The sequence below is a fragment of the Prionailurus viverrinus genome, chromosome D1 (genome assembly GCF_022837055.1).
Source record: "Prionailurus viverrinus isolate Anna chromosome D1, UM_Priviv_1.0, whole genome shotgun sequence".
Lineage (NCBI taxonomy): Eukaryota > Metazoa > Chordata > Mammalia > Carnivora > Felidae > Prionailurus > Prionailurus viverrinus.
In genome coordinates this window covers 12226132-12251458 of record NC_062570.1, presented here as the reverse complement: position 1 = coordinate 12251458, position 25327 = coordinate 12226132, and the positions used below count along the sequence as shown (strand labels likewise).

Here is a 25327-nt window from a genome sequence, read left to right as displayed (position 1 = left end):
CAGAGAGAGGGAGAGAGAGGGAGAGAGAGAGACAGAGAGAGAGAGAGAGAGAGAGAGAGAGAGAGAGAGAGAGAGAGAACACAGCCAAGCCCTCTCTGAGAGCCTTCCTGGCTGCTCAAAACCGAGCTTGTCAAAAAAAACAAATCCATAATGGCCCGAGGCTCCTCTCCAATCTATTTTCTGCTCAGCTGGTTTTAAATGAAGTTATTATGAGTCATTAAAACACCCGCAAGCCAGTGGAAGTCAGCCAATTACAATTTTAAATTTAGCCCGTTCTCTGCCCCATTCTCTTGTTTTCTTCCTCTGCCCACAGAATGCTGCTGCTGGTACTTCTTCCCTCCTTTCCTTTACCCAAAGTGGAAGAGACAGTTAAGAAAATGTAGAGTATCGCACGGCACACAGAATCATTCACATGAAACTCAAATTATTAGATTAAAAAATGCAAAACGTCAGCCCCCTCCAAAGTCAACCCACGTCCCGCCTCAGCACACTGGATTCCTCAGAAACTCCAGATTCAGCCCTAGAGGTCACGAGGCTTTTTTTTTTTTTTTTTAAATGAAAAGGTTCTTCAGTGGGGTCCTGTTGAGAAACATTCCCGCGTCCACCACACAAAATCAAATCATGCTCCTGGTTGAATCCAAGAGGGGGAAACACACCGCCCACATTCAGGAATTCATAACAAACAATGAAGTTGAAATTCAAAGGTAACGCAGGCTTTGCAATCAAGCATGAATGTCGGTGGAAGTCACTAGATATGATGAGCTCATTTAGTTTTTAAATCTGCAAGGTAATGGTCTGTGCGGGGCCATTACAGCAAAGGAACAATTTTGAGTATTTCATGTAAACGTTTCTTCTCCATCTCTTTTTTTCTCATACATGCACATGGATGCATGCACGCACACGTGCGCGCGCACACACACACACACACAGCTGCCCCTCATTTCTGGGAACCTAACTGTAGCTTTTGCATAGCCTCCATGGAGTAAATAGTGTTCTTCCCAAAGAACCGACCAACTATGCTTTCTCCAGGGCCATAATTAACTGGGGTGTCTGGAAGTTCCAACGAATGGACTCCCAGACCTTTATGTACACTTGCCATCACCTCCAGGGCCCATCACCCTCATGACCCCTTCCAAGGCAAACAACACACACACACACACACACACACACACACACACACACACACACACCCATAAGAGAACCAGTGCTCTGCCTGGCAGGAGAACCAAAGGCAGACACTGAAGCAGACCGGGCACCGAGGAAAAGGGCTGTTGTCATGTCATTTCACGGACAGTCACTGAAGGTTGGCTTGGAGGCCAGGATGCTACCATGCATACTGATCTCCCTGGTGGCACTGGGTGAGTGGGACACAGTGTCTGTCCCCACCAACCAGCCTCAGGGAGAAGAGAACGTGAAATACAAAGAAGCTTCTAGGTCCACTGTGACCAGAGGCAGTTTACCAAAGGCAGGAGGAGCTGTCTCATCCTTGTGAAATGCAAACCTGAGGCCTGTGACCACAGCTGCCACATTTCGGGGGACCCCAGAACTGAGCAGATCCTGTCCTTAGCTTTGAATCTCGCTACTCACTCACTCCCACGGTGGGACCCTCCACCAGCAGCTCCTCACAGCAGGTCAAAGAAGCCAGTTCTCCCTGAAGTGAATAAAGCTGGGTGCTCACTTTACAGCAGCACATACATTCAAATAAAGCTGAAAAGTCACAGGCCCCTCCCTTGCCCCAGCCCATTCCGGACGCAAGTGTTCTAACACTTAAAATTCATAATCTTCTCCCGAGAGATGGTTCCCCAAATTGTGTAAGCCTCAGGCCCCGGCAAACCTAGGTCTGCCCCAGGAACACGATCGCCGTAGTAACCGGGGATTCACTTACTCCACGATTCCTTATCAAAATGCTTCTATATGCCAGGCACTATGCCAGGTCATGGGCACGTGAGGATGCACAAACCACATGGCGCCCAGCGGGCACTGCACTCAGGTGGCTGGTACAGACCTCGGTGAGCACAGCGGCAGCAAGATGGGCTTTTTCCGCAGCAAAGTCCAATACGGACCTTGCAAAACCTAACCCCGTGCATCCATGCGTCCGTGCTCGGCTCAGGTTGAAGACACATCCAGGGACCCAGGAAAAGCAGAAGCGAAGCCAGAGAAGATCCATGCTGGTCCCTGAGAGGCAAGGGCAGGAGCACACAAGGGTCCAGGCTCTGGGAGCACTCTCCAGGCACTCACTCAGGAGTCCTCCCCAGGCCTTCTGGGCCAGAGGGCCATTCTGGTCCCCCACCCCAACCTCGTCCAACTTCCAAGCTAAAAAGCCCTGAGGAGTAGGAGAGAGAGACAGAAGATCAACCAAGACGGACGGAGACAAAGACAGACGAAGATCTAAGAAAGGAGAAAGAACATACAGAAGAGCATCAGGACAGGGCTGAGGTCGATGCAGATGCCAGGAGAGAGACAAAGAGATGGTGTGAGAGGAGATGGGGGAAATAATGGAAGGAGAGAAGAGCCACCCTGAAAAATAGCCTCCTGCCACCACAGAGAGCCCAGAAGAGGGCGCTAAGAAGGACATCCCCCCACCCCCCCCACCCCGCAAACTGGGCCCAGGCATAGCAGCTGGGGGGGCGGGATGTGAGGGCCACGGAGGAGAGCCCTGGATGACCGACCGCCCCAGAATCCTGGCAGGGGGTGCATCTGGGAAGCAAAAGGCAGGTGAGAGGGCCCTGGAACTAGGAAAATGGCATTGCCTTGGGATGGAGCCTACACCAGCATCCTACCCTACCTACAACCCCATGATCTACTCATCCTCATACCAAAGCAAGGGCCAGCCAAACAGCCCAGAACTTAGGGAGGACAGAAGGAGCCAGGGAGAGAAAAGGAGAGAATGTAAGAATAAAGAGCAGACAGACAGATGTCCTGGCATCCATGTCTCTGGGGGCATTTATTTCCCCATAAGAATATCATCACCCAGCTCTACAAAATCTTACGGTGTTGGGAGGGGGTGCGTGGGGGGAGAAACCACCCTACTTTGGGGTTGAAAAAATCAGAAATAAACACAGAGAGAGAGAGAGAGAGGGAAGGAGGGAGGGACGCAGAGAAAGAGAGAGAAGGTTATTACATAATTTCTACTTTCTTTCCTCCACCCTTAAAGTAATGTTCTATCTGACAAGCTCCTCTCTGAGGGGGGAAAAATGACAAATCCAATCCAAAATTCAACAGCCTGTGTTCTGTTCGGAGAGCACACAGTGTACTGTACAGCCCATAAAACTCCAAACAGCCTCCAGACACTGCCGCAATCGTCCCCCATCAAAACACTTTGTCTTGCATACAAAAATAAGATACCGCGCTGAACGGAATACAAAATCAGCCCATTACAGTACAGGGAGACTGCTACTTAGCAACGAGGGGGCTCTAAAGCCTCAGTGCTCGACAGGAAGCAAAATCTGTCGAGCCTGTTGGGCAAATGATAAACATTAGCAGTATTAAAAAAACACAAAAGCCATGTAAATGGATAGACATAATGTGGAAGCGAATTTATAGAATAAATTGGGACGGGGGACCAGAGCGTAGGGGGAGAGAGGCTGGGATCCAGAGGGGTAGAGGCAACGAGCTTCCCAAACCCCTGCTAAGGCACCATATGGAGAGAGAGACGTGTGTATTTGGGGGGAGGAACATGTGAACCCTTCTTCACCCAGGGGCTGTAGGTGCACGGGGGCAAGAGAAGTGGAGGAACGCTGTTTAATACAATGACCTGCATTGAACTTGGCGAACTTCCTCTGCTCGGCTGGCCTGACGTACAATCTTCAGAGCACACATACCCCGCAGCACCAGGGTGGACAGACCTGGGGCTTTACCTGCCCCGGGGGCCAGCATCATACCCAGTGCTGTTACAGGACCTGTCACTTGCTGTAAACAAAATCCCTAGCCAGAAAAAAAAAAAAAGTTAAAAAAAAAAAAAAAACAGAGGCAACAAATCCAAAAGCACCCCATCTGGGCTGGAAAAATCAGTATATTTCATCAGGTAAAGGGGAAAAATACTCTGGCTGTGAATCAGCAGCTGGGTTTCGGATCCTAGCCAAAACAGGAGCTAAAAAGCAAAACCATATTCTTCTGGTCTCAGTTTAAGGCTCTTGAGGCAAAGAGGGAGAAGGGGCGGGGGTGGGGGGGGCGGTGAGGAAGGGGGCAGAGGGGGGGAAGAAATGTATTTTTCATCAGCCAGTGTATAATTTATAAACAGCATTAAACAGTTTTTGTTTTCTTTTTCCTCTCTCCCGTGTATGGGCTTGGACAGCAGTCAAGCCTGCATTAATTTCTGCTTTGGGTACAGTGTGTTCTTGGAGGCACATCTGCAAGCGATCATAAACTCTCTGGAATGCTGGCAGAACATCCAGACCTGCCGGCAGGCCAGTGACGACACCACTCTGGGAAAAAGTTCGGGAAGCAGGCCAAATTCAGAGCAGGGAGGAGGGGGGGGGGAGAGAGAGAGAGAGAGAGAGAGGGAGCGCAGTGTGTTCAAGACAGAGCCAGGGAGAGTGGCTGCTTTCTTCCCTCTTCCCCTCATTCTGCACCCCGTCACCACCACCCACCGAAAGGAAGACAGTGGGCTTCTGAGCCTCTTCTGTCTGACCCTCTCTGTGCTCTTAACCCCAACCTCCATGGTGCCTGCTTCTGAAGGCGTGCCGAGGGCGATACAGGACCTGAGGAAGTTTCTGGTTTACCCCGGTGGCAGAAAGCTACTCTGACGAACAGACCGCGACATTCACTTGAGAGCAGGCAGAGAGGGGATGAGAGGACCACAGCTCAGACCTGCCTGGATAACACCCGATCTCTTGCTCTTAGCAGATACCTATCTGGCAAGAGAGAGGTGACAGAGACAGCAAGTCCTGAGAGGCCACCTTTAAACCCTAAGACGCCTCTCCAATCCTCAGCCTGGGGACCATACGTTGCCACCACAGGGAACCATCCAGCCACCAGGCTCCCCCCTCCCCACTTGCCCTGTGTCTGGGAAGACCCTGAACCCCAAAGCTCAGTGTTCCGAAAAGAAAAAAAAAAGGAACAAGTACAATCCACAGGTCTTTGACATCTGTAATTTTTTTCCCCCTTCCATTGGACCAGGCGGTCCCAACCCTTCCAGCCCTTTTTCTGCCAGACGGATGACCCAGGCCCCTGATGATATGCCCTGGCCACCCCCATGCTGCTGCTGGAATCAGAAAATCCATCAGCCAAAGACCATATTCCTTCCCAGTGGCTCCGACAATGGGGAAGAGACTGGTATCAGGGGAGATTTCTCAACAGCCATGGCTCATGGTGCCCAGAAAAGGGCAGGAGGATGGAGAACAGGGGACCTACTGATCCCTGGCAGGACTGGACTCCCAAAGACAGGCCACCCTCAATCGGGACTAGAGGCACGGGCCTATCCACCTTCCAACCACACCCCAAGATTGTCAGGCATGCCATTTCTCCAAGGGGTCTTATAAATCCTATACTCCAGGCTAGTCTACATCAAAAAGCCCACAGTCCTTTCTTTCCAGGAAAAAAAAAAAGTGTCACTCCCTTATTCAACCTTCCAGTGGCTCTCCAGTGCTGCAGGTAAAGTGCACCTTGTTTTGCTACTCAAGGCCCCCACGATCTCACCTCATCCCTCCCTTCCAAAGCCTGCCCTCTCCCGCCCCCACCCCGCCCCCAACCCCAACACAGCCTGTACATCCCGGCTACGCTGCATGTCATCATGGTGGCTTGGGTCTCCCCTACCAGTTCCTTTCAAAATTCCATTATTCCCACCAGTCATTTTAAGTTCTACCACCCTCTGGAAAGGACACTCTCCTCCTGCAAGTTCCTCCTAGAATTCTCCCTGACTCTTTGTGTCCAACACCTTCTTAGGTCATTTCAGTCAAACATCTCTCCTACTGGGCGTAAGCTCCTTGAGGGCAGGGATGCTGTACAGCTCTCTCCAGTGGTGCTTAGTCAATGTCCGCTGGCTGCAAAAACGAATGACGCTCCCAGGACAGGGGCAGGCCACAGAAACCTGCAAACCCCTCAACAGTCTGCAGTCAAGTCAAAAACAGGAGCAAGGAGTTCTGGGTGTGCTCACTTACAATCCACCAGTACTGCAGCCAAGCCGTGGGAAATCCTACCTAATGGGAAACCTTACACCAGCAAATCCCAGAACCAACCCGAGCCACCGCCTGGGTCTGCGGTCTCTGCGTGCACATCTCAGAGCCAGGAATCACCTCTTCAGTGACAGCAAGGAGTGGCAAGGAGACAGCAGGTCGCCCATCCCCACAGCAAAGGGTGGGAAGGGAGCTGTCAGAGCGAGCCCAGGAGGAGCAGCTTTGCAAAGCATCCAAGGTGGTCACTCCTCCCACCAGGCCTTGTTTTTCTCCCCAAACAGTCCCCATCCCAAACGCACCTCTGGGAACGCAGGGTGTGGCCAGATCTATCCTCATTAGTTAATGAGTTAGGTTATTTGTTAATTTAAACTTATCGTTATCATCAGGTATATCTCATAAACACTTGATTAGTTAACGCACTCAAATAGAAATAAAAACTTCAATTAAACTGAACATTCACTACTACCATTTAGGGTCTTAAAAAAGGAAGAGAAAAGAGAGAGAGAGAGAGAGAAAGAGAGAGAGGGGGGAAGAGAAAGAAAGAAGTGTCTCCAAGAAGGGCCTCCTACAGAGCAAACTTCTAATTAAACAAATTGTCGATTTCAACACAATGAAAACTGATTTAGGAGTGTAAATTTAGTATTCCAGTCACTGAAAATAAAACCTCATGTTGTCGGTCTCCTACAGGCTGATTTCCTCAGATAGGGAAATGCAGAGGAGAGGAAGACAACGTGAGAAGGGGCAAGAGCCGAGAACGAAGAGCAAGCCAGAGCGTTTCGTTCTTTCATAAATAACATCTCCGCAGAAATCCGCGCGGCCTGTTCTCAAGCATCGGAGCAGCTCCTGTCTTGCGTCCTCCTTCACCCCACCCCTACCAGATTAGAAAAAAAAAAAAAATTAATCGCATATGATGACAAACTTGGCTCAACACTCACTGTACCCACTGTACCCACAAGGCTGGCTCGCAGCCAGGCCTGGCCGGGTGCCAGAACTACAATAACAAACACAGGCCACGCTAGCCAAGAGGGGGTGGGGGCAGCCAGCGCGCCCAGCAAGGAAGTGAGCCAGGAGGAGCACCGTTCAAGCTCGGCCGAGCACAAGAAAACAGCAGGAATGTGCCTGGTCCGAGGGCAGCAACCACATTCAGGGGAAGGCGGGGGCACCGGGACCCGCACCCAGATCCCAGACTCGCTTCTCCACGGCCTGCCCCTTGGAATGGTCCCCGAGGTCCTGGAGCATCTATTGTTCTGCTAGGCTCTGCAGTGCGGCCCCAACCCTCGGGGACGGTCTGTAAAGTGGGTCTGCATGGCACACGCTCAGGGGCCCGAGCCTGCTGACGGCTCCCAGCAGGGAGCCTGCAAAGCCCGGCAGCAAGAAACATCTCGAGTCCTCTAAACCGTCAACAGAGTTCTGTGATCGTGCAACGGAGAGAGGAGTCAGAACGTGTAAAACCCCACCTCCCTCGGCCCCTAGAATCCGACAGGAGACCCGGCACTGCTGCCCGGCCCTCCACACCCCTCCTCTGGGGCCTTTACTGCTTCACAGGGGGCGTGAATGATTCAGGAAGTGGTCCAGCCTCCCTCTCAGCTCGTGTTGCTATTTTATTTTCAAGACATCCCAACGCAGGGGCGACAGGTACGCAGGAGAACGACACAGAAAGGAGCAGCAGAGAACAGAAATATCTAAGCAGGCAAGGAGCTGTCTGCAAAGGTGAATGAAAGCACTATGACCCTCCCCCCCTCCCCCGGCCAAATCCTCTCTTCCAAGGACACTGGCAAGTGGGTTTCAGAGAGACAAGTCATTTTGCACAATCAGACTCTGTGTCGAGTAAGATATGAATGGAGAAGAAAGCCTAGGGAGACAGGAACCAGCTCCCAAAGCTGCCAGGACATCCAGAGGAGACCATGGGAGCCCAAAGTGGCATCTCAGGAAGGAGAGGAGAGCACATCCCTAGGCGGTGGCTGGCTCCGGAGGGGGTGGTGCAAAGTCACTCATCTTGTCTGAACTGGGGGCTCTGGGCCCACCAGCAAGTGCATAAGCAGTGCCTCTCCTCTCTGCCACTCCCACTGGAGCCACCAACGCTGCAGAGACTAGCTCGCTCACATTCAGCCCATACGGGTCGGCGGGCTCCCGGCTGCCCCCCAGTGAACCTCTGGGTCACAGTCTAAACCGTTCGTCTTGTAGGAGGGAGCCGACAGGAGACTGGAGCTCCCCTGACACAGTCTTAGCCCTCCCAGGCCACACTCACTCATCTGACCACCATCTACTGACTCCAATAACGTGCCTAGCAATGTGCTGTACATAACGGGGACACCCCATCCCCAGTAGCTTACAGCCCAGCAGAAGAACAAAGGGAGAGGGAAACTCCATTTACAGAGAGCCTATCACGGGTCAGGCCTAGTGCTCAGGGTCTGAGGTGAGCCTCACAATTTCTCCAAGGTAGAGTCAAGCGCTCTCATCTTACAGATGAGGATACAGAGGCTCCGAAAGCTTACGTTTTTTGCCCACGATAACGTGGGCAGGAGGTAGGTTTCCAAATTTCTACCCCGGACTCCCAAGGAGGGGAGGTAAGGCAGGTCCCTAAACAACCACAGCACAAAGAAGAAAGACTGTGCCCGGAGAGCTTCAGATAAAGAAATGCGGACACCCAGAAGCAGGCAGGACTGCTCCTGGCTGAAGGTGGGGAAGTGTGGAGGATGGCATTGCTAAGGGACCTCAGAAGATCCGGCAAGGCCGGGGAAGGGTTATTCAAGCAGAGGGAAGGGGGTGAACAAAGCCACGGAGCCCAGAAAGCAAGCTGTGTCAGTATGCACAGGGAGCAAACCAACAGACGGGTCTGGCTAGCGTGCTGGACTCAAGGAAGGGGCAAGGAGGAAGGATGCTCGCTGGGCCAAGTTCCGGAGTGGGCGAGGAAGCTTTAACCACAGGCTGAAAAGTGTGTTACCCGCGTGGAAGTGTCCAGCACCTCACTGTTGGAGACCACACAGGGGCCCGCACCAGGAAGCACATAAAACAGAAGACCCACACTCTTGGCACTTGGGGGGTGGCCAAGCCGGTTGGCAGACAGCTTTGAAACCCCACACTGAACCCTAAACAACCTACCAAACTGAAGGGAAGCGAAAAGATACAGGGTGCAATTTATAAAAACAGGACAAAAGGAGTCCATGAGTCCCGAGCAGCTGCTGGACACAAGGGTATATGGACTCAGGACTCCAGGCCAATGTGGGATGGGTGGGCAGGACGAGGACAGTTCAGTGGAACAAGGGGTGAGGGTGGGCAACCCCTCCGGGAGAAGAACGGAACACATGAAGATGTGCGGACAGAGAGCGCGTGCTGAGACAGACAGCCACCTGGCGTGGCACAGTGCCTGCATCTGGAAGGGGTTGGGGCACTTGAGGAGAGGCCGTGAGGGCCAGGTAGAGAGCATCCCATGCAGCACCGAGCCACACGGGCTCTGCAGCCAGACTGTGGTGACTGAAGCATAAAAAGCACCCAACAGCATTGACGTGACCGTGCGAGCCACGGGAAGACAGACTGCAAACAGCCAGCCAGACCAGAAGCTTCTGGGGTAAGGTGATGGGAACATGCTCCAGGGGCAATGTGGGGGAGAAGGAAGGTGAAATGGAAAATCGCCATTTACGACACACCACATATACGCCAGGGCATGTACAACAAATGCTTTTAACCTACATTCTGTCCCACAGTTTCTTTAAAAAAAGGACACAGGTTAGGCAACACCTGCCCTTTACAGATGCACAAAACGGCGTTCAGAAGACAGATCCACCCCAGGTCACAAAGCACGTATTACAGATGAGGTTTGAACGTGGGCCTAATCCCAAAGCCCGTGCTCACTTCACAAATGCTGCAGGGCTAGTACTGGGCGCAGTGTGGGACAAAGACATCCACACGTGACAGTAAGAAGATGGCCTCACCTCTCCCCCAAAATGTGACCCTAAGGTTGAAAGGCATGGGAATCAGAAGAAGAGAGCACTGGCCCTGACAGGGAAGTCTGAAGGCCTCTGCAACTGAACCCGGACACCCCGCTGGCCTCAGAGCAGCACCATCAGACCCGGTGTATCCTTCCCTCCGCCAAGAGAGCTGGGCACGCTGCATGTCAGGTACCACTCCGTTTCCCGTGCTTCGGGGAACAGAGCAGCTTTGCCCCAAACAAGGGCAAAACCCCCACAGCCACGCAGCCAACCCCCCTGGAACTGGGTAAAACTACCTTGCAAAAGACAGCACGAGGTAACTAGCTCTGTGTTCCTAACCTGTTCAATTAAAGGCTCCCGTATTAACATGACCCCAACAGTCAGATTCATGAGACACTGAGAACCGAATGCCACAACTGTTGTGCTAATGCAACTGTCGTCTGCTTTGGAAGGGAGATCACACACGGGACTGGGGACTAACAAAGCCCTAGGAAACCCAAGAGAGCACGAGGACGGGTTTGTGTGGACGGTTATACTGTTAGGACGAACTCTCTGCTCCATGAACCTGGAGAGAGCATCCACAAAACACGGTGGACCACAAGCCCCGGCTGGCAATGGGGACATCCGGGCTCTGAGTGAGGGCAGGGGCAGTTGCCTGGGCTCAAATGGGCCAGTCAGGGCAGCATCGCCTACCTGAATGAGCCAGTAAGTGCATTCTTAGTCGCAAACTATCCAGGAACCGCTTTCCGCAGAGTTCACACCCGTACGTCTTCATCCCACTGTGCAGCTTCCTGTAGGGAGAGGAAAAAATAGGTTGCGGCTGCTCTGGCTGGACAGGAGGCAAGCCCACCCTCACCTGGGGGCTCTACGGACATCCCTCCAGTAGGTGGGCAGGAGGGAGGGGAGGTGGAAGGCATGGGGGCTACAGATGGGCACTGACGGAGACATCCCCACATGCTCAGATGGCCGAACGCACCCCTCTTCCCAGGGACCGCTGCCAAGGAAGAATCTATTCCTGGTCTTGTCCAAGAGCTAGAGAACAGGGCACTTCCTACTGCTTTACCCACTGGCACACAGACCAAGGGGGGAAAGAAATCAGATCCGATTTCAGGGTGAGAAGGAAGAAGCACGGGACAGTCAGTCAGACATAACGCTCACTGTCGAACTAGCACTGGGCATCCTCGGAGGCCACCGGGCCTCTGCTCCCCTCGGTCAGGTCATGTCCCCCACTGCACTGCAGTTGTGCACGTGCCGAGCGCCCCCACGACACCGTCAGACTCCGAAGGGGTAGCACGTGTGCCCTTTCTCTCTCCCATCCCCAGCTCCCACGACAGTGACTGACACATAGTAGGTTCCGAATAAGCTTATTAATGCATCGGTGCCTTTATGGACACAATAAAGCCGCTTCTCTCTTGGGGCATCCAGATGTTCTCAGAGCCGCACGTATGTGTCTCTAACACGCATGCCCTTCCCCTAAGGCCCAGCTTAGAAGATGTCTTCCTTCTGTTTTGACCAGAGGTTGAGCCCTGACAGGAAGATTTCAAGAAACTGGGTAACATCACCCTACAAATGCAGAATGGTGCAGATGGTAACGGTCATTTGGTTTTCCAGGTGCTTTCACACACTTCATCTCATTTTACCAACACTGCAATTCTGTGAGTCGGGCCTGACACACAGGACCACCCCAAGAAGACCGAGGTCCTGGTAACAACTGGCCAGAGGCCCAGCCTGCAACAGAGCTCCGATCCCGAGCTGGACCTTTCGCCCCAAGCCCCTCTGCTCTGTCAGAGGCCGGCAGCCGAGTCGGGTAAGACGCAGGGGAGCAGGCGGGTAGCAAAGAGCTGAGCGGTGGGAAGAAGGTCTATGTGCTGTAGGCCGGCAAGGATCTGAGCTGCTGGCTGGCGTGTGGGCCATCTGGCCTGAACACTGACTTTCTTCCCACCCACACTCCTGTTCTCAGGCCCTTACTTGCCACTGCCAGATCCGGGATCCACCTCCGCCCCCATCTCTGTGCCTTCTTGCCCTACGGAACAGAGCAGGGAACGGCAGCCAGAGGCACGAGCTGATGGCAGTAGGGCAGAGAGTAGAGCATACAAAGTCCCCTTGGAGTCGACAACCCATTGCAATCAGACGGTGACGGGCTAGGATCACGGTAAAAGGCTGGAGAGCTGCTGGTACACACAAGACCGCGGGTGTGGAGGGGAAGTGTTACACGCCCAAGTCAGCAGCACCCAGATCTGAGCCTCGGAGCCCAGATCACGACCACTACACCGAGCCACCGGCCCCCACCACCTTCCAATCCCCTAACAAGAACTCAGTGGTAAGTCAAAACCACGCAGGCCCCCAGGTGAGCCTCCTGAGTGCCACAGTCTATGGGCCACAGTGGCTTGAGGATGGCACGCCATGTCCACGCCCAGCCCCCTTCACAGAACTCTTTCTCAATCAGGCTGTTTTGTTTGCTCGCTTTCCCTTTACTTCCTTGCCAAAAGCAACAAATAATTTCTCAATCACACACACACACACACACACACACACACACACACACACACACCCTCATCCCTGATACTGTAGTGCGCCCCACCCCCATATTATCTTACTCCTGGCCATGGCTGATCCAACCCAATTGGGAAATAGTAACCGTACAGAACATTTTAACTGAACATTCTTAACTCCAAATAGATTTCACAATGCTGGACACTGGGACATGTCCTAATAGCGTTCTGGGCAAACCATGTTTTTAAACACATGCCCAGGCAACTGAGTGTGTATGTGTGCATGTAAACACATGATAGACAGTATTCCTGCCACTCACCCAGGCATGGCAAATGTTTGTTTTCCTAAGACATGTTCTGTGGAGCAGGAAAAACTCAATTCACAAATGGTTCGGCCGGTGAACCTCTTGCACGCATTCACGGTCACGTGTGGTGGAGGGCAGGGCATGGGTTTCCGTCCCATCTATTTCCATTTTTTTCTTCACTCGCGATTTCTTACCTTCCAGGAGTGCCCACCTCTCAGGGAGCAGCTAAGCGGAGGACCGGCACCTATTTAGACAGGTTTCCCAAAAGGACCCTGGAGCGACCAGTCTTCCAGTATCAGCAGCCATCAACCAGGGTAAGCATCCCAGCCCACCTCTTCTCCCTGCAGGCTCCAGACCAAATCTCTGACCCCGATGAATACTTTCTGGGTAACCCCACTGCCTTTTTTCTGGATGTGAATGGATTTGCCTGGCAATCAGTGAAAGTGGCTTTCTTGGGCCACTGGACTAGCCTGGTGTGAAAGGCGGTAGACTCTTGCCCTTTGCTGGAGAGATAGCAAGGTACAGGGAAGGCTGCGGGGCCAGCGGCCAGAAGACCTGGCTCCTCAGCCTTACTCGGCCATTAACTTGCTTTATAACCTTGGACAAATCATGCTGTAACAACCTCTCTGCATCTTTTTCGCCTGTGAAATGATATGGGGGACTTCTAAGGCTTTGATCCCTTATGGAACCTAAATTTTAACAGTCAAAACTCTTACTCATGGGGTGCCTGGATGGCTCAGTCGGTTAAGAGTCTGACTCTTGATTTTGGCTCAGGTCACGATCTCATGGTTCATGAGATCAAGCCCCACGTCAGGCTCTGCGCTGACAGCAGGGAGCCTGCTTGGGACGCTCTCTCTCTCTCTCTCTCTCTCTTTCTCTCTCTCTCTCTCTCTCTCTCTCTCCCCCTCTTTCGCTTGCAGGCAAGAGAGTGCTCACATGCGCACGCACTCTCTCTCAAAATAAACATTATTAAAAAGATCTCCTTCCTATCATTTTGCCTAGTTTCCAAGGAATTTCCCTAAAGGGCATTATTATTATTATTCTCTCTGAACCACATTCCACTGTGTGATGTCCCATGACACCTAGGCAGCCAGGCTAGGATAGCCTAAACAAAAATCGACACCCAACCCTAAAATCGATACTCATTTTAAAACCTTCTAATCCAGACAACCTGAGTTTCTTCCTTTACTCACTTGTGGTCTATTTTTCAGTGAAAGAAACTTCTGGAACCCATCAGCAGCCTTTCTTTGGAACCATTCTGCTGCCACGCATTTCTCAGCCTTCAGAGACACAGATGTCCTATCTTGTCTGATCCTTGGGGTAAGGACACTGCCCTGTACCTGACCCACTAACTCAGCGTCCCACACAGGTTACCAGAGGTGAGTGTGGCATCCATGTGATCCACACGAAGTACAAGGACAAAAGTCCTGCCCCACTGCCAGAGAGACAAGGGCAAAGCACACTAAGTTCAGAAGAGAACAAGGAAGCACTTTATAGCCCTAGGAGTTGAGTGAAGCCCAGCACTGGTTTGCTCCTATCTTTCATTACTGTTCAGAGCCCCAAGGGAAGGATGTGGAATGGAAAGGTGAACCCTTCCAACCCATAGAAAAAGGAAATGGCAGAGAAGAATCTGAGTGCCTTCAAGAGACTTGGCTACCAGCAGACTCTCTGTACAGCCTGCAGAATGACCAAGGAGGAAACAGAATTCCAGCTGGCTTCTGAGCAAAAGTGCAATTTGTATGAACCCATGGTCTCTCACTCTGCAGACCACAACCCCTGCCCCGCCCCCCGCCACTACCACTACCACTATACTATGCAAGTGATTTTGATGAAATGGAAATTCTGTCCACCTCCCTCTTCCTCACCACACACACATGTTTTCCCAGTCTGGTCTTGTCTTTTCTCAAGGTCTAACTGCTCATGGCCATCTGAGGTCGCCAGCCTCCACTACAGCACAGGAAGGAAGGACAGGTGGGGACATCTTTGTGCCTGTCTGCACAAGTCCCTCGGTTTCACGCTCCCTTCTTTGAGAAGCAGTCCCATTGCTGAACGCCATTTTCAGAGTAACCCAGTTTCAGCATGGCCCCAACACTTCTGTTCCATGCTTGCTGGAGGATCCATCCCCACTCATGCTTCAAGTCCCCGCCACGCCCTCCCCGCCTCCTCCCGCCAAGCGGTAGTGCTGTCCCAGCACGGCCCACAATTGGCCCACTGGGCAAACCATCTTGAATGGAACAGATTTTCAATTATGTCCAAAAAGACAAAGAAAAAATTAACCTTTGGCAGGTTTCTAGCTATTTTCTCAAGAGAGCTGAATCATTATGAGAAATTAGAGCTAAGCAAATCTGAACCTTTTAACAAGTAACTAGAGAGAAAGACTCATTCCTTCTCACTGATTCTCAACCACACAACCCTCGCCAGTCAAGTCAAGCTAGCAAGATACATCGAGCCGTCTCTGTGCTACCGGAAGTCTGACAAGTCATAGATTTTGTCTGCTCTGGGCTATAAACTACATAACAGCAGACGCCATGTTGATTTTCCCTCTTCTTCAAGGGGTCTAGTTTTATTTTTTTTAATTTTCTTGATGTTTTTTATTTCATATTTGAGAGAGAGAGACAGAGACAGCAAGCAGGGAGTTATAGAGAGATGGAGACAGAATCTGAAGCAGGCTCCAGGCTCGGAGCTTCAGCACAGAACCCAACGTGGGGCTTGGACTTACGAGCAGTGAGATCATGACCTAAAGTCATCATCTCGGTGAGATCATGAGCTAAAGTTGGACGCTCAACCGGCTGAGCCACCCAGGCGCCCCACATAGGGTCTAGTTTTCGAAGGGATTTGCTCATTGCTGCTAAAGAAGCTCCTCCATCTAAGGTAGGCTCGAGGCATCCCTCCTCTCATCTTTAACAGTATTCCAAGCACAAGAACTTCATGGACACCTCCAACCCAGTGCTGAACTCTTGTCCTGTGGCTCCTGAAGTCTGCACAAGGAAGGCCAATGCTACTTCACAGCCACACAAAGCCTGAGCTTCAGACCAACCCATCATTCTCAAGATGAGCCTTCATCTCCCCAGTGTACCTAGAACGTAAGAGCAGAATGAGTGGCAGCAAAGAGAGACCCATGCCATACTCCATCCTCCCCTCCAGACCCAGCTGACCGTAACAGTGCTCCCTAAGAGCACCTTCTGTGTCTACTCTCTGCAGGAAGATTTCAGCCCGTCTCTATGCCACAGAGCCAAGGGCCACAGGAAAAATGCTAGGAGAAGGGCCTGAAGGGGGGCTCCAGGCCCAGCAATGCCCACATTCCATTTCTTCCCAAGTTCCTTTGGTCAGAGACAGAAGCAGTCAAAGCAGGCCAACAGGAAGGTTTAGAGAGGGAATTCAGTTCCAATAACACAAGAGCTACACTCCCTCTCTCCCTCCCTCTCCTCCTGGGGATCTGAAAGTGCCTGAACTGTGAGTTTTGTGAGGTGGACCAGCAGTGAGAACTTGAGTCTGTCCATGGGGAAAGTGAGTGGGAGGGAACTGCCCATCTTTGAAAAATAAAGTGGGGAACCCATCTTATAAGGACTTTATTAAGGTCACGTTTTTCTTGTTCTCAGCTTAAGTGATCCCATACCCTGAACAACATGTGGCTCCGGCCAGTGCGGCCTTCATGGTCCTTCCAACAATTCACCCCCTTCTTGGTCTGAGCTGTTCCACATGCAGAAGCCACCCTAAAGCCTGGGGCTTTTGCTTTCTGATCCCATGACCATCAACTTGACCTATGCAGGGCTTCTAAGGGGTACTCAAAACAGGCAAGGACAAGACAGGAGATTCTGAGAGTCAGATCCCAAATGACGCTCTTCTCTCAAAGCCTGCTGCCCACATGGAAACCAATATTCTCCAAGGTTCTCTTCTTACCATGGGAACCTAGCTACCACCAAACCGCCTTCTTCTTCCTCTCCCTGAGCAGGACCTGACCAGCTGGCAATGGCATGCTGCCTTGTGCCCCATGTGGCCATGAGACGAGGCAGGTCCCTTCACAGAGCTCTGCCAAGACTCTCAGTCTCAAAAGCAACAAATGATTCCCAAGCCCCATGGTCAGAGACCTCCACCCTGGCCTTGCTCACCTCTCCAACAAGAAACAGAACCAAGAGAGGACAGAGGAAAGAGCTTATATACTTCGGCAATGGGCTTATTCCTTTCTCTAAGAGTCATAAGTTCGAAACACACCTCCAATGTCCACTGACCTTTCATTCAAATGGCGAGAGGAAGACCATTCTTGGGTTCTGGGCTCCAATTTTTAGAAGGCATGAATGAAAACTCACCAGACTATCAGGAATTTACTCCCCAGAGCAACTTCCAGGGAGATTTCAAGGTGTTTCCATATTCAGTTCAATCTCCTGAACTTTCTACACATGCCTTTCTGTGGGGAAGGGGTACTCTGAAAAGAGCTTGCTCTACTGAAGGCATCCACCCTAAACCAGGACAACTGGAATACTCAAGGAACGTTCCCTACCTTCTAAGGGTGACATCATCTTGTCCCAAGGGAAGGTCTCTTACGGCTACCATCAGTGACACATTCTAGTCCGAACGGGTCATTAGTCACATCCAGTATCATTCTCCTTAGGAACAAGCCACGTAGAAGTTCTTCGAAGCCAGAAGCTCTTTGAGGACAAGGAATAGGTGTCTATTTCTGCGCCTAAACCCTCAGCACAGGTGCGGACAACCGGAGCTATGAGAGAAGCTACTGCTAGGTAAGCAGTTGCCAACCAGCCTGAGACAAACGATACCTGGCCACTGAAACCCAGCCCTGGGACTGCCTGGGATCACAGAAGGGGCCTGGATTGCCCAGGGTGGGGGCGGGGGAGAAAGATTAGTTCTAATCTTGGTGGGGGAGTGGGTCACTTTCATTTTCTCAAGGCATAAAGGAAATTATCCTTTTACCCACTTTTTTTTTTAATGTTGAGATTAGACAGTCATTTGACAAGCTGTGAATGGGGAGCTGGTATTACCACAAATTATCCTTGTAGCGATAGAGTTCCTTGCTCCCTGACTAGTCAATATTAATAAACATTACCGAATGCTTTTACAACACAATTTATTTTTTAATATAGCTCTTTATGTATGCCATAAAGTAAATATACCAATAAAAGGCAAGGATTTCAAACAACAGATTAAAAAAAAAAAACAACCAAGAACTAACAGAGGGTTAGTTAACGCCTTCCACGCCACAAGATAAGGGCTGACAGGACCCACAGAGCACACCCCTCTCCTGGGAACCCGGATCAGGGGAGCTCTGGAAAATGGTGGCCATTTGGTTGCTTTGGGGCCTTTTAAAGGGAGAGGGAGAGAATAGCAAAGAAGGCACGTCTTCTCAAGGATCTAGAATAAAAGTGTAACACATTGGCTAAAACGCTGTTCTGGGGGAGGGGGTGGGCAGGAGACCCAGTGTTCACTCCAGCTCTGCTGGTAACCATCAAATGACCTTGGTCGAACCACTTACCCTCTGGAGGTTCCACCCAACGCCCTCTGCAATAATACAAGGGTTGAGTTAGATGATTTCTTAGGTCCTTTCCAATCGGGCTGACGACACTGAAAGGCTCTGGGGCCGACAGGGGCCTGTGCTCACCAAATTACAACCACCTTCATGAAGGTTCCATCCCTGATTCATCCCCTCAGCCTCCATCATTGAGCCCAGAACAGAGGAAGGACTCAGTGCATTTTTGCTAAATGAATGAACAAACCAACATGAAGGGGAATGCAAAAGGAAAAACATAGAGGTTAAAAAAAAGAGAGAGACACAAAACACTTCCAACATACACACATATCCGTACAAGAACAGCTGTCTCTATTGTCCGAAAGAGAAGGCCTCCATGGGGTTCTTAGAAGAAGACCATGCATCACGCATGAAGCGGACTAAAAAGTGGAAGGAGCTGTCCTGAGCCTTGAAAACAGGGGAAAGGACAATGGCATTCCCCGCGGCCGTAACCACACCAAGTACAGGGCTCTCCGATAAGGCTGCCCGTGTGGGTGTTAAAATACCATGTCAGAAATGACAAAGGGGCACGCTAATCTCCCTGCAGCAAATGCTCCTTGAAGGGTCTTCGTGGCCACTGAGCACCGGGAGGCCCGGGCTTCAGGCTGTTACGCAACGGGGCCTTTGTTTTAGAAGACCGAGTTCTTGTAAGTCATTTATTTGAAATATCTCCATCAACAAATTTCACCAAGAACAAAAGTTTTTCATTTGGGCGCCGGGCTACAGGATGATCTTATCACACACAATCTCATACAGTCTCTTTCAACAAGGTCTTAGCGCGCTTATCTGTGAAGTTCCTAGTAGCCAAATATGATTGAAATGTTCTATTTATGCTCACTGGATTAAGGAGATGTTGCAAAACTGCACAAAAACCTGGCACGTGTAAGCAAGGTATTACAGCTTGGGCAGTTAAGATCTGAGGGAAAGGAATCAATACACACTTTTGTAGTTTTCTTTCTTTCTCCTTTTTTTTTTTTTTTTAAAGAAACCAGGAAAGTTGTGCTTTTTGAAAAGGGAAGAGGAAAAATAGTAAAATGCCTTAAGATTTATAGCTTCTTAGAGCTTTTTCCAAACCCAAAACAGAGCACCAGGATGCATGCTTGGTGACGTCAGCCCAAAGAAAACAAAAATAAATCCCAAATATTCTCTCCAGACCCTAAAAGGCCCTATAAGGGAACTGAACTATGGTTACAGATGAGCAGGCGTTTTGGTTTTTTCCCCCTCACACCCATAAGAGGCTTCCATCTTAACCAGCACGAAGAGACAATTTCTCAGAAAACTGTTTTTGAAAAGCTACAAATTCCTCCTTTATCTTCCTGTGTTTCCTGGGTGTGGGGAGGCAGCGTTGTTTCCTGGTAATCGAGGCTCATTTTTACACACTCTCACTTCGGCCACGAAGCCAAGATGCTACCTTCAAATCCCACACACCAGCCACAGATCCTCAGAGACTGTGGAAATTAAGTGAGGTTTATTAAGGGCCTAAGAAAGTTCCCTTCGAATTAAAGCCCTCTGAAAACCTCCTTAATGTATATTGCCTCATTCTTTCTGCTTTAGTACACTGAAAATTAAATTACTTCTCTATGAGGATTCTAAGCCGTTAGAGCCATCTTTCTCAACATCAGTTATGAACACAAGATAAGAGATTGGGCAGATGAACCTGTAGGGACACCAAGGCACATTGTGGAAATTACTGTCATTTTAATGAAGGAAAAGGTAAAAAAAAAAAAATAGATATCTACCTCTTTTGCTGATTATTTTTTTCTTCCAGAAAAATGTAAAAAAGAAATCTAGTTAACTGAGGTTTTCTAAGAATAATGCTAATGCGTTTATAGATCGCATCTGACTTCGAAAGGGATGCCGAGGGTCATCTCAACCATCCTGTGACTGGGGAAGAAAGTGCCACCCCCATTTGGTGGATGAGGAAACGGAGGCCAAGTGACTTACTCTCCTCTCCCATGGGAGCAGGTGGAAGTCTCTAGACTTCTCACCTCAGGATCTACATTCACATCTGCCCACCTGCAGAGGGTCTATCCATCCCACCCAGAGCCCCCCGGCAAAAGGCACAGGAAAACCATCAGCAGGAAAGGAGGCACTAAGAGCACACCCAGGATTCACAGGACCCTAAGCAGAGGAAAGCAAGAAGAAAGGAGCCGCTAGGAAAACAGAAGCCAAATGATGACACCCAGGGTCCACAGACAGGCTGAGTCTCGGGGCAACTTTATAACCTCCTACAGAGAAGACCTCAGGGAAGGTACACCGCCCTCGTCCCTTGATGCTTACTATCTTACACTCCGTCTGTTAATAGCCTACTGTGTGTGCCCAGCTCTGGAAAAGTAAGACTGCACTTGAACGGTGCTCCGTCAAGGAAGGTGGGTTATACATCAACACCACTCTGCATTACTGCACTTGACTGGTTCCCTTTCCAGCACTTGGCACAACTTACAGTTAACATAGTGGGTTTCCTACGAGGGTTCCTCGCCTCTCCTGGACGGCACGCCACCTGGACAGAGACCACTGTCCGCTGCGTCCTCACCGTCTGGCACAGTGCCAGGCTGCTTTGGTACAGAGCAGGCATTCAATGCGTTTGTTTTAAAGAAACGGCTTTGCTGAGATACCATCCACATGCCGTAAGATCCACTCTTAAAATATACCATTTGGGGGGTTTTAGTCCATTCACTGAGCCGTGCGACCATCACCTCTGTCTACTTCCGGAAGATCTCATCACCCCCAAAAGAAACCCTGTACCTATTAGCAGTCACTCCCCATTTCCCCTCCCTAACCCCCCAGTCTCTGGCAACCCCTAATCTACTATCTTACTCCATGGATTTGCTTATTATGAACATTTCATACAAATGGAAGCATACAGCGTGCGGCTGGCCTTTTACGTCTGCAAGAATTCACTTAGCGTGATGTTTTCAAGATTCATCCATGTAGTAACATTTATCAGTGCTTCCTTCCTCTTTATGGCAAGATAATACTCCATTGTATAGACATACCACATGTCATTGACCCATTCGTCAGTCAGCAGACACTGGGTTGTTCCTGCCTTTTGGCTGCTATGAATAACGTGGCCAAGAATATTGGCTTACAAGTTGTATCTTTGGACATGGGCTTTCACTTTCACTTCTCGTGGGTATATGCCTAGGAGTGGAACTGTTGGGTCATCCGGTACCGCTGCGTTTTTAACCTTTTAACTGCCAGACCGTTTTCTAAGGCGGCTGCACGATTTTACATTCCCCTCGGCAATGTACCAGGGTTCCGATTTCTCAGTGCATTTTTGGACTAAATGAATAAATGAATGAGGATTCCTTCTGCTGTAGAAGCCAGCCGGGAAGCGGATAAACTTCCAAGGCTCCTCTGGTAAACTAGCATCTTCGTCTGCAGACGTGACATGCCACACTTGTGTTTAACAGAAATCCCAAAGAAGGCTATTTATATTTAGCTCATTCCAGAGAGAGACTCGAATGAAAAATTAAGACAAGGAAAGGAAAACACCAGACAGCCCAAAGCGGGTACTACCTTCTGCCTTCGCATGTGCTTTCAACCCCGACCCTCCACACCCCATGTCCCGGCTCAAAAATTTAATAACACGCGCTCCTTAAATACATTTCGATGAAAAAACCGGGAGCAGGATCCCAGCTCAATGGCAGCTGACTTTGATCTGGTCGTGAGGGGAGCTTTATTTGACGGCCCTGTTGTCTGTGACAGGAAGCTTGGAAATGTATTTAATAATACTTAAAACCAAAACACACACACAAACAAAAACATCGCAGGCAAATCCAGGAGGGAGACCCACAGTGCTGGAAACGACCGAGAACATGGGCAAGCCAAGAGCAAGGGCTGGCTTCTCTTCTTGAGCTTGCGGGAGGGGGGCAGGGTGTCCCGGAGAGGGCTTCAGGGACAAGTTCTGCTGAGGGCTCCCCAAACTTCTCTTTCCCCCTTGCCTTTCTTTGTCAAGAGAAGGCGGCCGTATTCCTTTCTGCACAGACTCCTTGCAAAGAACAAACAAACAAAGCCTGGGACAGAGCAAGGCCCCTGGCAAGCTGCAGGTAATTAAAACGGCCTGTAAATGCCCCAGCAGAAAGCACTTCAAAGAGACAGTAATTCCAGCAATGGCCAGTCAAGACTGTGTGGTGTAAAAATTATGAGTTTTCCCAACAGGGAGCTTTGTGTGAAAAGGACAGGGTTTGGTGGCAAAGGGAGGGCGAGCCACACAGAGGAGGCTTACAATTGGTGTCCGGACCCAGTGTGTGAGGGAGGGACTGTGTGTGTGTGTGTGTGTGTGTGTGTGTGTGTGTGTGTGTGTGTGGCATGCACGCAGACAAGAGAAAGGGGGACGGTGTGCATGTGTATGTGTGAGAGCACACATTTATCAATGCCGAGACGCTCCAAGCGTGTGGGCATGGAGATAAAAGGCAAAATAAAATAAAAGCAACAGATACGCATCCTCTCCCCTGCTGGGCCTTGTTGTCACGGGGTGTAGCAGGAGGCTCCTCGGGCTCCTGCCTTGAGAGCCTGCAGAGCTGAGCCCAGGGTGCTGGAAATGCTGAACACCAAGCACCCCGGGCCCGACGACGGCCAAGGTGCGGTCGGCTCTCTGGATGTGACTGTGTCCTTTCCATCTCGCCGAGACACATGCTTACCAGCAGCACTCCGCATGCTACGTTGTCTTACAACAGGATGCAGAAGAGAGGTTCCCGAATCTGACCCTGATCACACTTGCCGGATCTTCCATACTGCCTGCCTGGTGTCCTGGGCTCAGAGGATGCTACGGCCAGCCCACGGCGTGGGACTGATGCACACTCATCATACGGGTGGCAAGCTCCATGCACAGGGACTCTGGTCTCGCTCTTCTCACACAGAAAATCCAGCCTGACGTGCTTGTCGGTAATCACCTGACCACGACACTGTACATCTTTCTTTAAAGGCTTGTCGCTAGTGCATTTTTTTTTTTGCCTGTATTTTCCCTGCAGAGCCCTGATCACCACAAAGAGACATTTCGCCAGGCAGGGGAGCCAGTGTCATCCTGAGGGAGCCCCCGTGGTCCCTCCGCCCCCAAAGCTGGTCCGCGTTACCCCTAACCTTTGACGCGTGTCTACTGCCACACCAACGGCACTCGGGCTGCACCTGCTTGCGTGTCTGTCTCTTGGACTAGATGCAAAAGCACCCGAAGGCAGAACTTTGCCTCATCCCTCTACATCGTCAAGCCCAGCAAAGGCACAGCATCGGTGGGTGCTCACGACATGTTTTGGGTGAGTGGGTGGGGACGTGCGTCCTGGCCACAGCGCGGGTCATGAATCAGTCAGGACCTGTGCAGACAGCATCCTGCGTGCAGCCCGGCACCCCACTGTTCCTCACCTTCCTCGGCCAGCCAGGAGTGTACGTGGCCACAGGAGCCCGCGGAGGGAAGGTGGAGGCGAGCCCAGGCTCACAGAGGCAGCACAGAACCAACACCAGCCAGGGGCTTTATTTCCCCATAAACCAAGTCCTGCTCTGCCTCCCTCACAGCGCCACTCACTAACTCCTCCCCGACATCACTGGCTTTAAGCCCACACATAAAAATGTCCTTTACTATTTTTATTTAATGAGCTTTCATTTTCCTCCCCCTCTTCGTAAATGAGAAAGGAAAGCCCACCTCCTAATGGGGATGGGGGAGAGGAAGCAAAGTGGAATCTTTTTAAAATGGGCTGTAACTTCATGAAAAGCTTTCTCCTCGCCAACACCCCCCCCCCCCCCCCGGCCATCCACGCCACCCCACCCCCACGCCCTCATGCCCTTCCATCCCTCCCGCATCTTCCATTCTCGCCATTCAAAACAAGATGCATGGATTCTGGACATTTGATTACTTTTAAGTATATATTTTTCCCTCAAATAGACTGAATACAATGGTTAGGAAATGTGACAGAAAACTATTCTGAGTCATTTATTGCCTTAATACCCACCTTTGTCCAACAGGCAGTTTTGACAACAGCGATAAATTCCAAATTTATGTCAACAGAGCATATGTTGAACACCTCATTTCTGAGCTAAAGCGGCATGCTGCCCTATAAATCACCGTTCTGTTTGAAATGAAAGTAGATTACAGGCCTGTGTTATTGAGCAGTTAGAGCTATAGTCATATAAATCAGAACTTTTAACTCTAGGCAATCCGTTGTGCAATTAACTAAAGGGTACTTTGTCATTTCAAGGCTTGTGCACAGGCTTGGCAGGGCTCAGAGCTACCGGGGAAGGGGCAGGAAGGAAAAAAGTTTTTAGGCCACAGGAAGGTTCTCGACTACTGACACACCACACCCCACATCGCCTCATCCCCCAGCCGCCACCGTGAGAACCTGCCAACACGGAACCCTGGCCAAGGCAACCTCACAATGAGAGCTGCCACAAAGACAACATCACACCGAGGGTTGACACCAAGTCGGCTCTGGATGCCCGAGCGCCTTCTCGTTCATTAACTGAGCACTTCCTGGACACAAGCCACGTGCGTAGCATTGTGTTAGGTGCTAACATGATGCCAGAGACACAAGAAGTGATAACAGTAATGCCAATGACAATATTAAAATGACACTGATCAATGCAAAAGAATTAGAAGAATCCTAGACCTAGCTGAAGCACTGTTCTGTGCATTTTTATGCATCATTTCATCCAATCCTCAGAACAACCCTAGGAAGCCTTTGTTTTTATTTTGTTTTGTTGTGCTAGAAACTGAGGCATCGGCACCCTGGGTGGCTCAGCTGACTAAGCATGCAACTCTTGATTTCGGCTCAGGTTATGATCCCATGGATCAAGCCCCATGTTGGGCTCTGTGCTGAGCGTGGAGTCTGCTTGAGATTCTCTCTTTCTCTCTGCCCCTCTCCCTGGCCCACACACACTCTCTCTCTAAAAAAGAAAGAAGGGAAGGAAGGAAGGAAGGAAGGAAGGAAGGAAGGAAGGAAGGAAGGGAGAAATATATTCCTCTAAGCTAATTGGGCCATTC

The 25327-nt window shown here is 50.6% G+C and overlaps 1 protein-coding gene across 6 annotated transcripts in view; it reads right to left on the bottom strand.

The window, feature by feature from the left end:
• ZBTB16 (zinc finger and BTB domain containing 16) overlaps positions 1–25327 on the bottom strand; it is a 194822-nt gene that overhangs the window by 83519 nt on the left and 85976 nt on the right. For all 6 annotated transcript variants that reach the window (XM_047878717.1, XM_047878720.1, XM_047878715.1 and 3 more), the window contains exon 3: positions 10736–10833. In XM_047878717.1, the coding sequence (XP_047734673.1) occupies positions 10736–10833 (98 nt within the window). The remainder of the gene's footprint in view (positions 1–10735; positions 10834–25327) is intronic.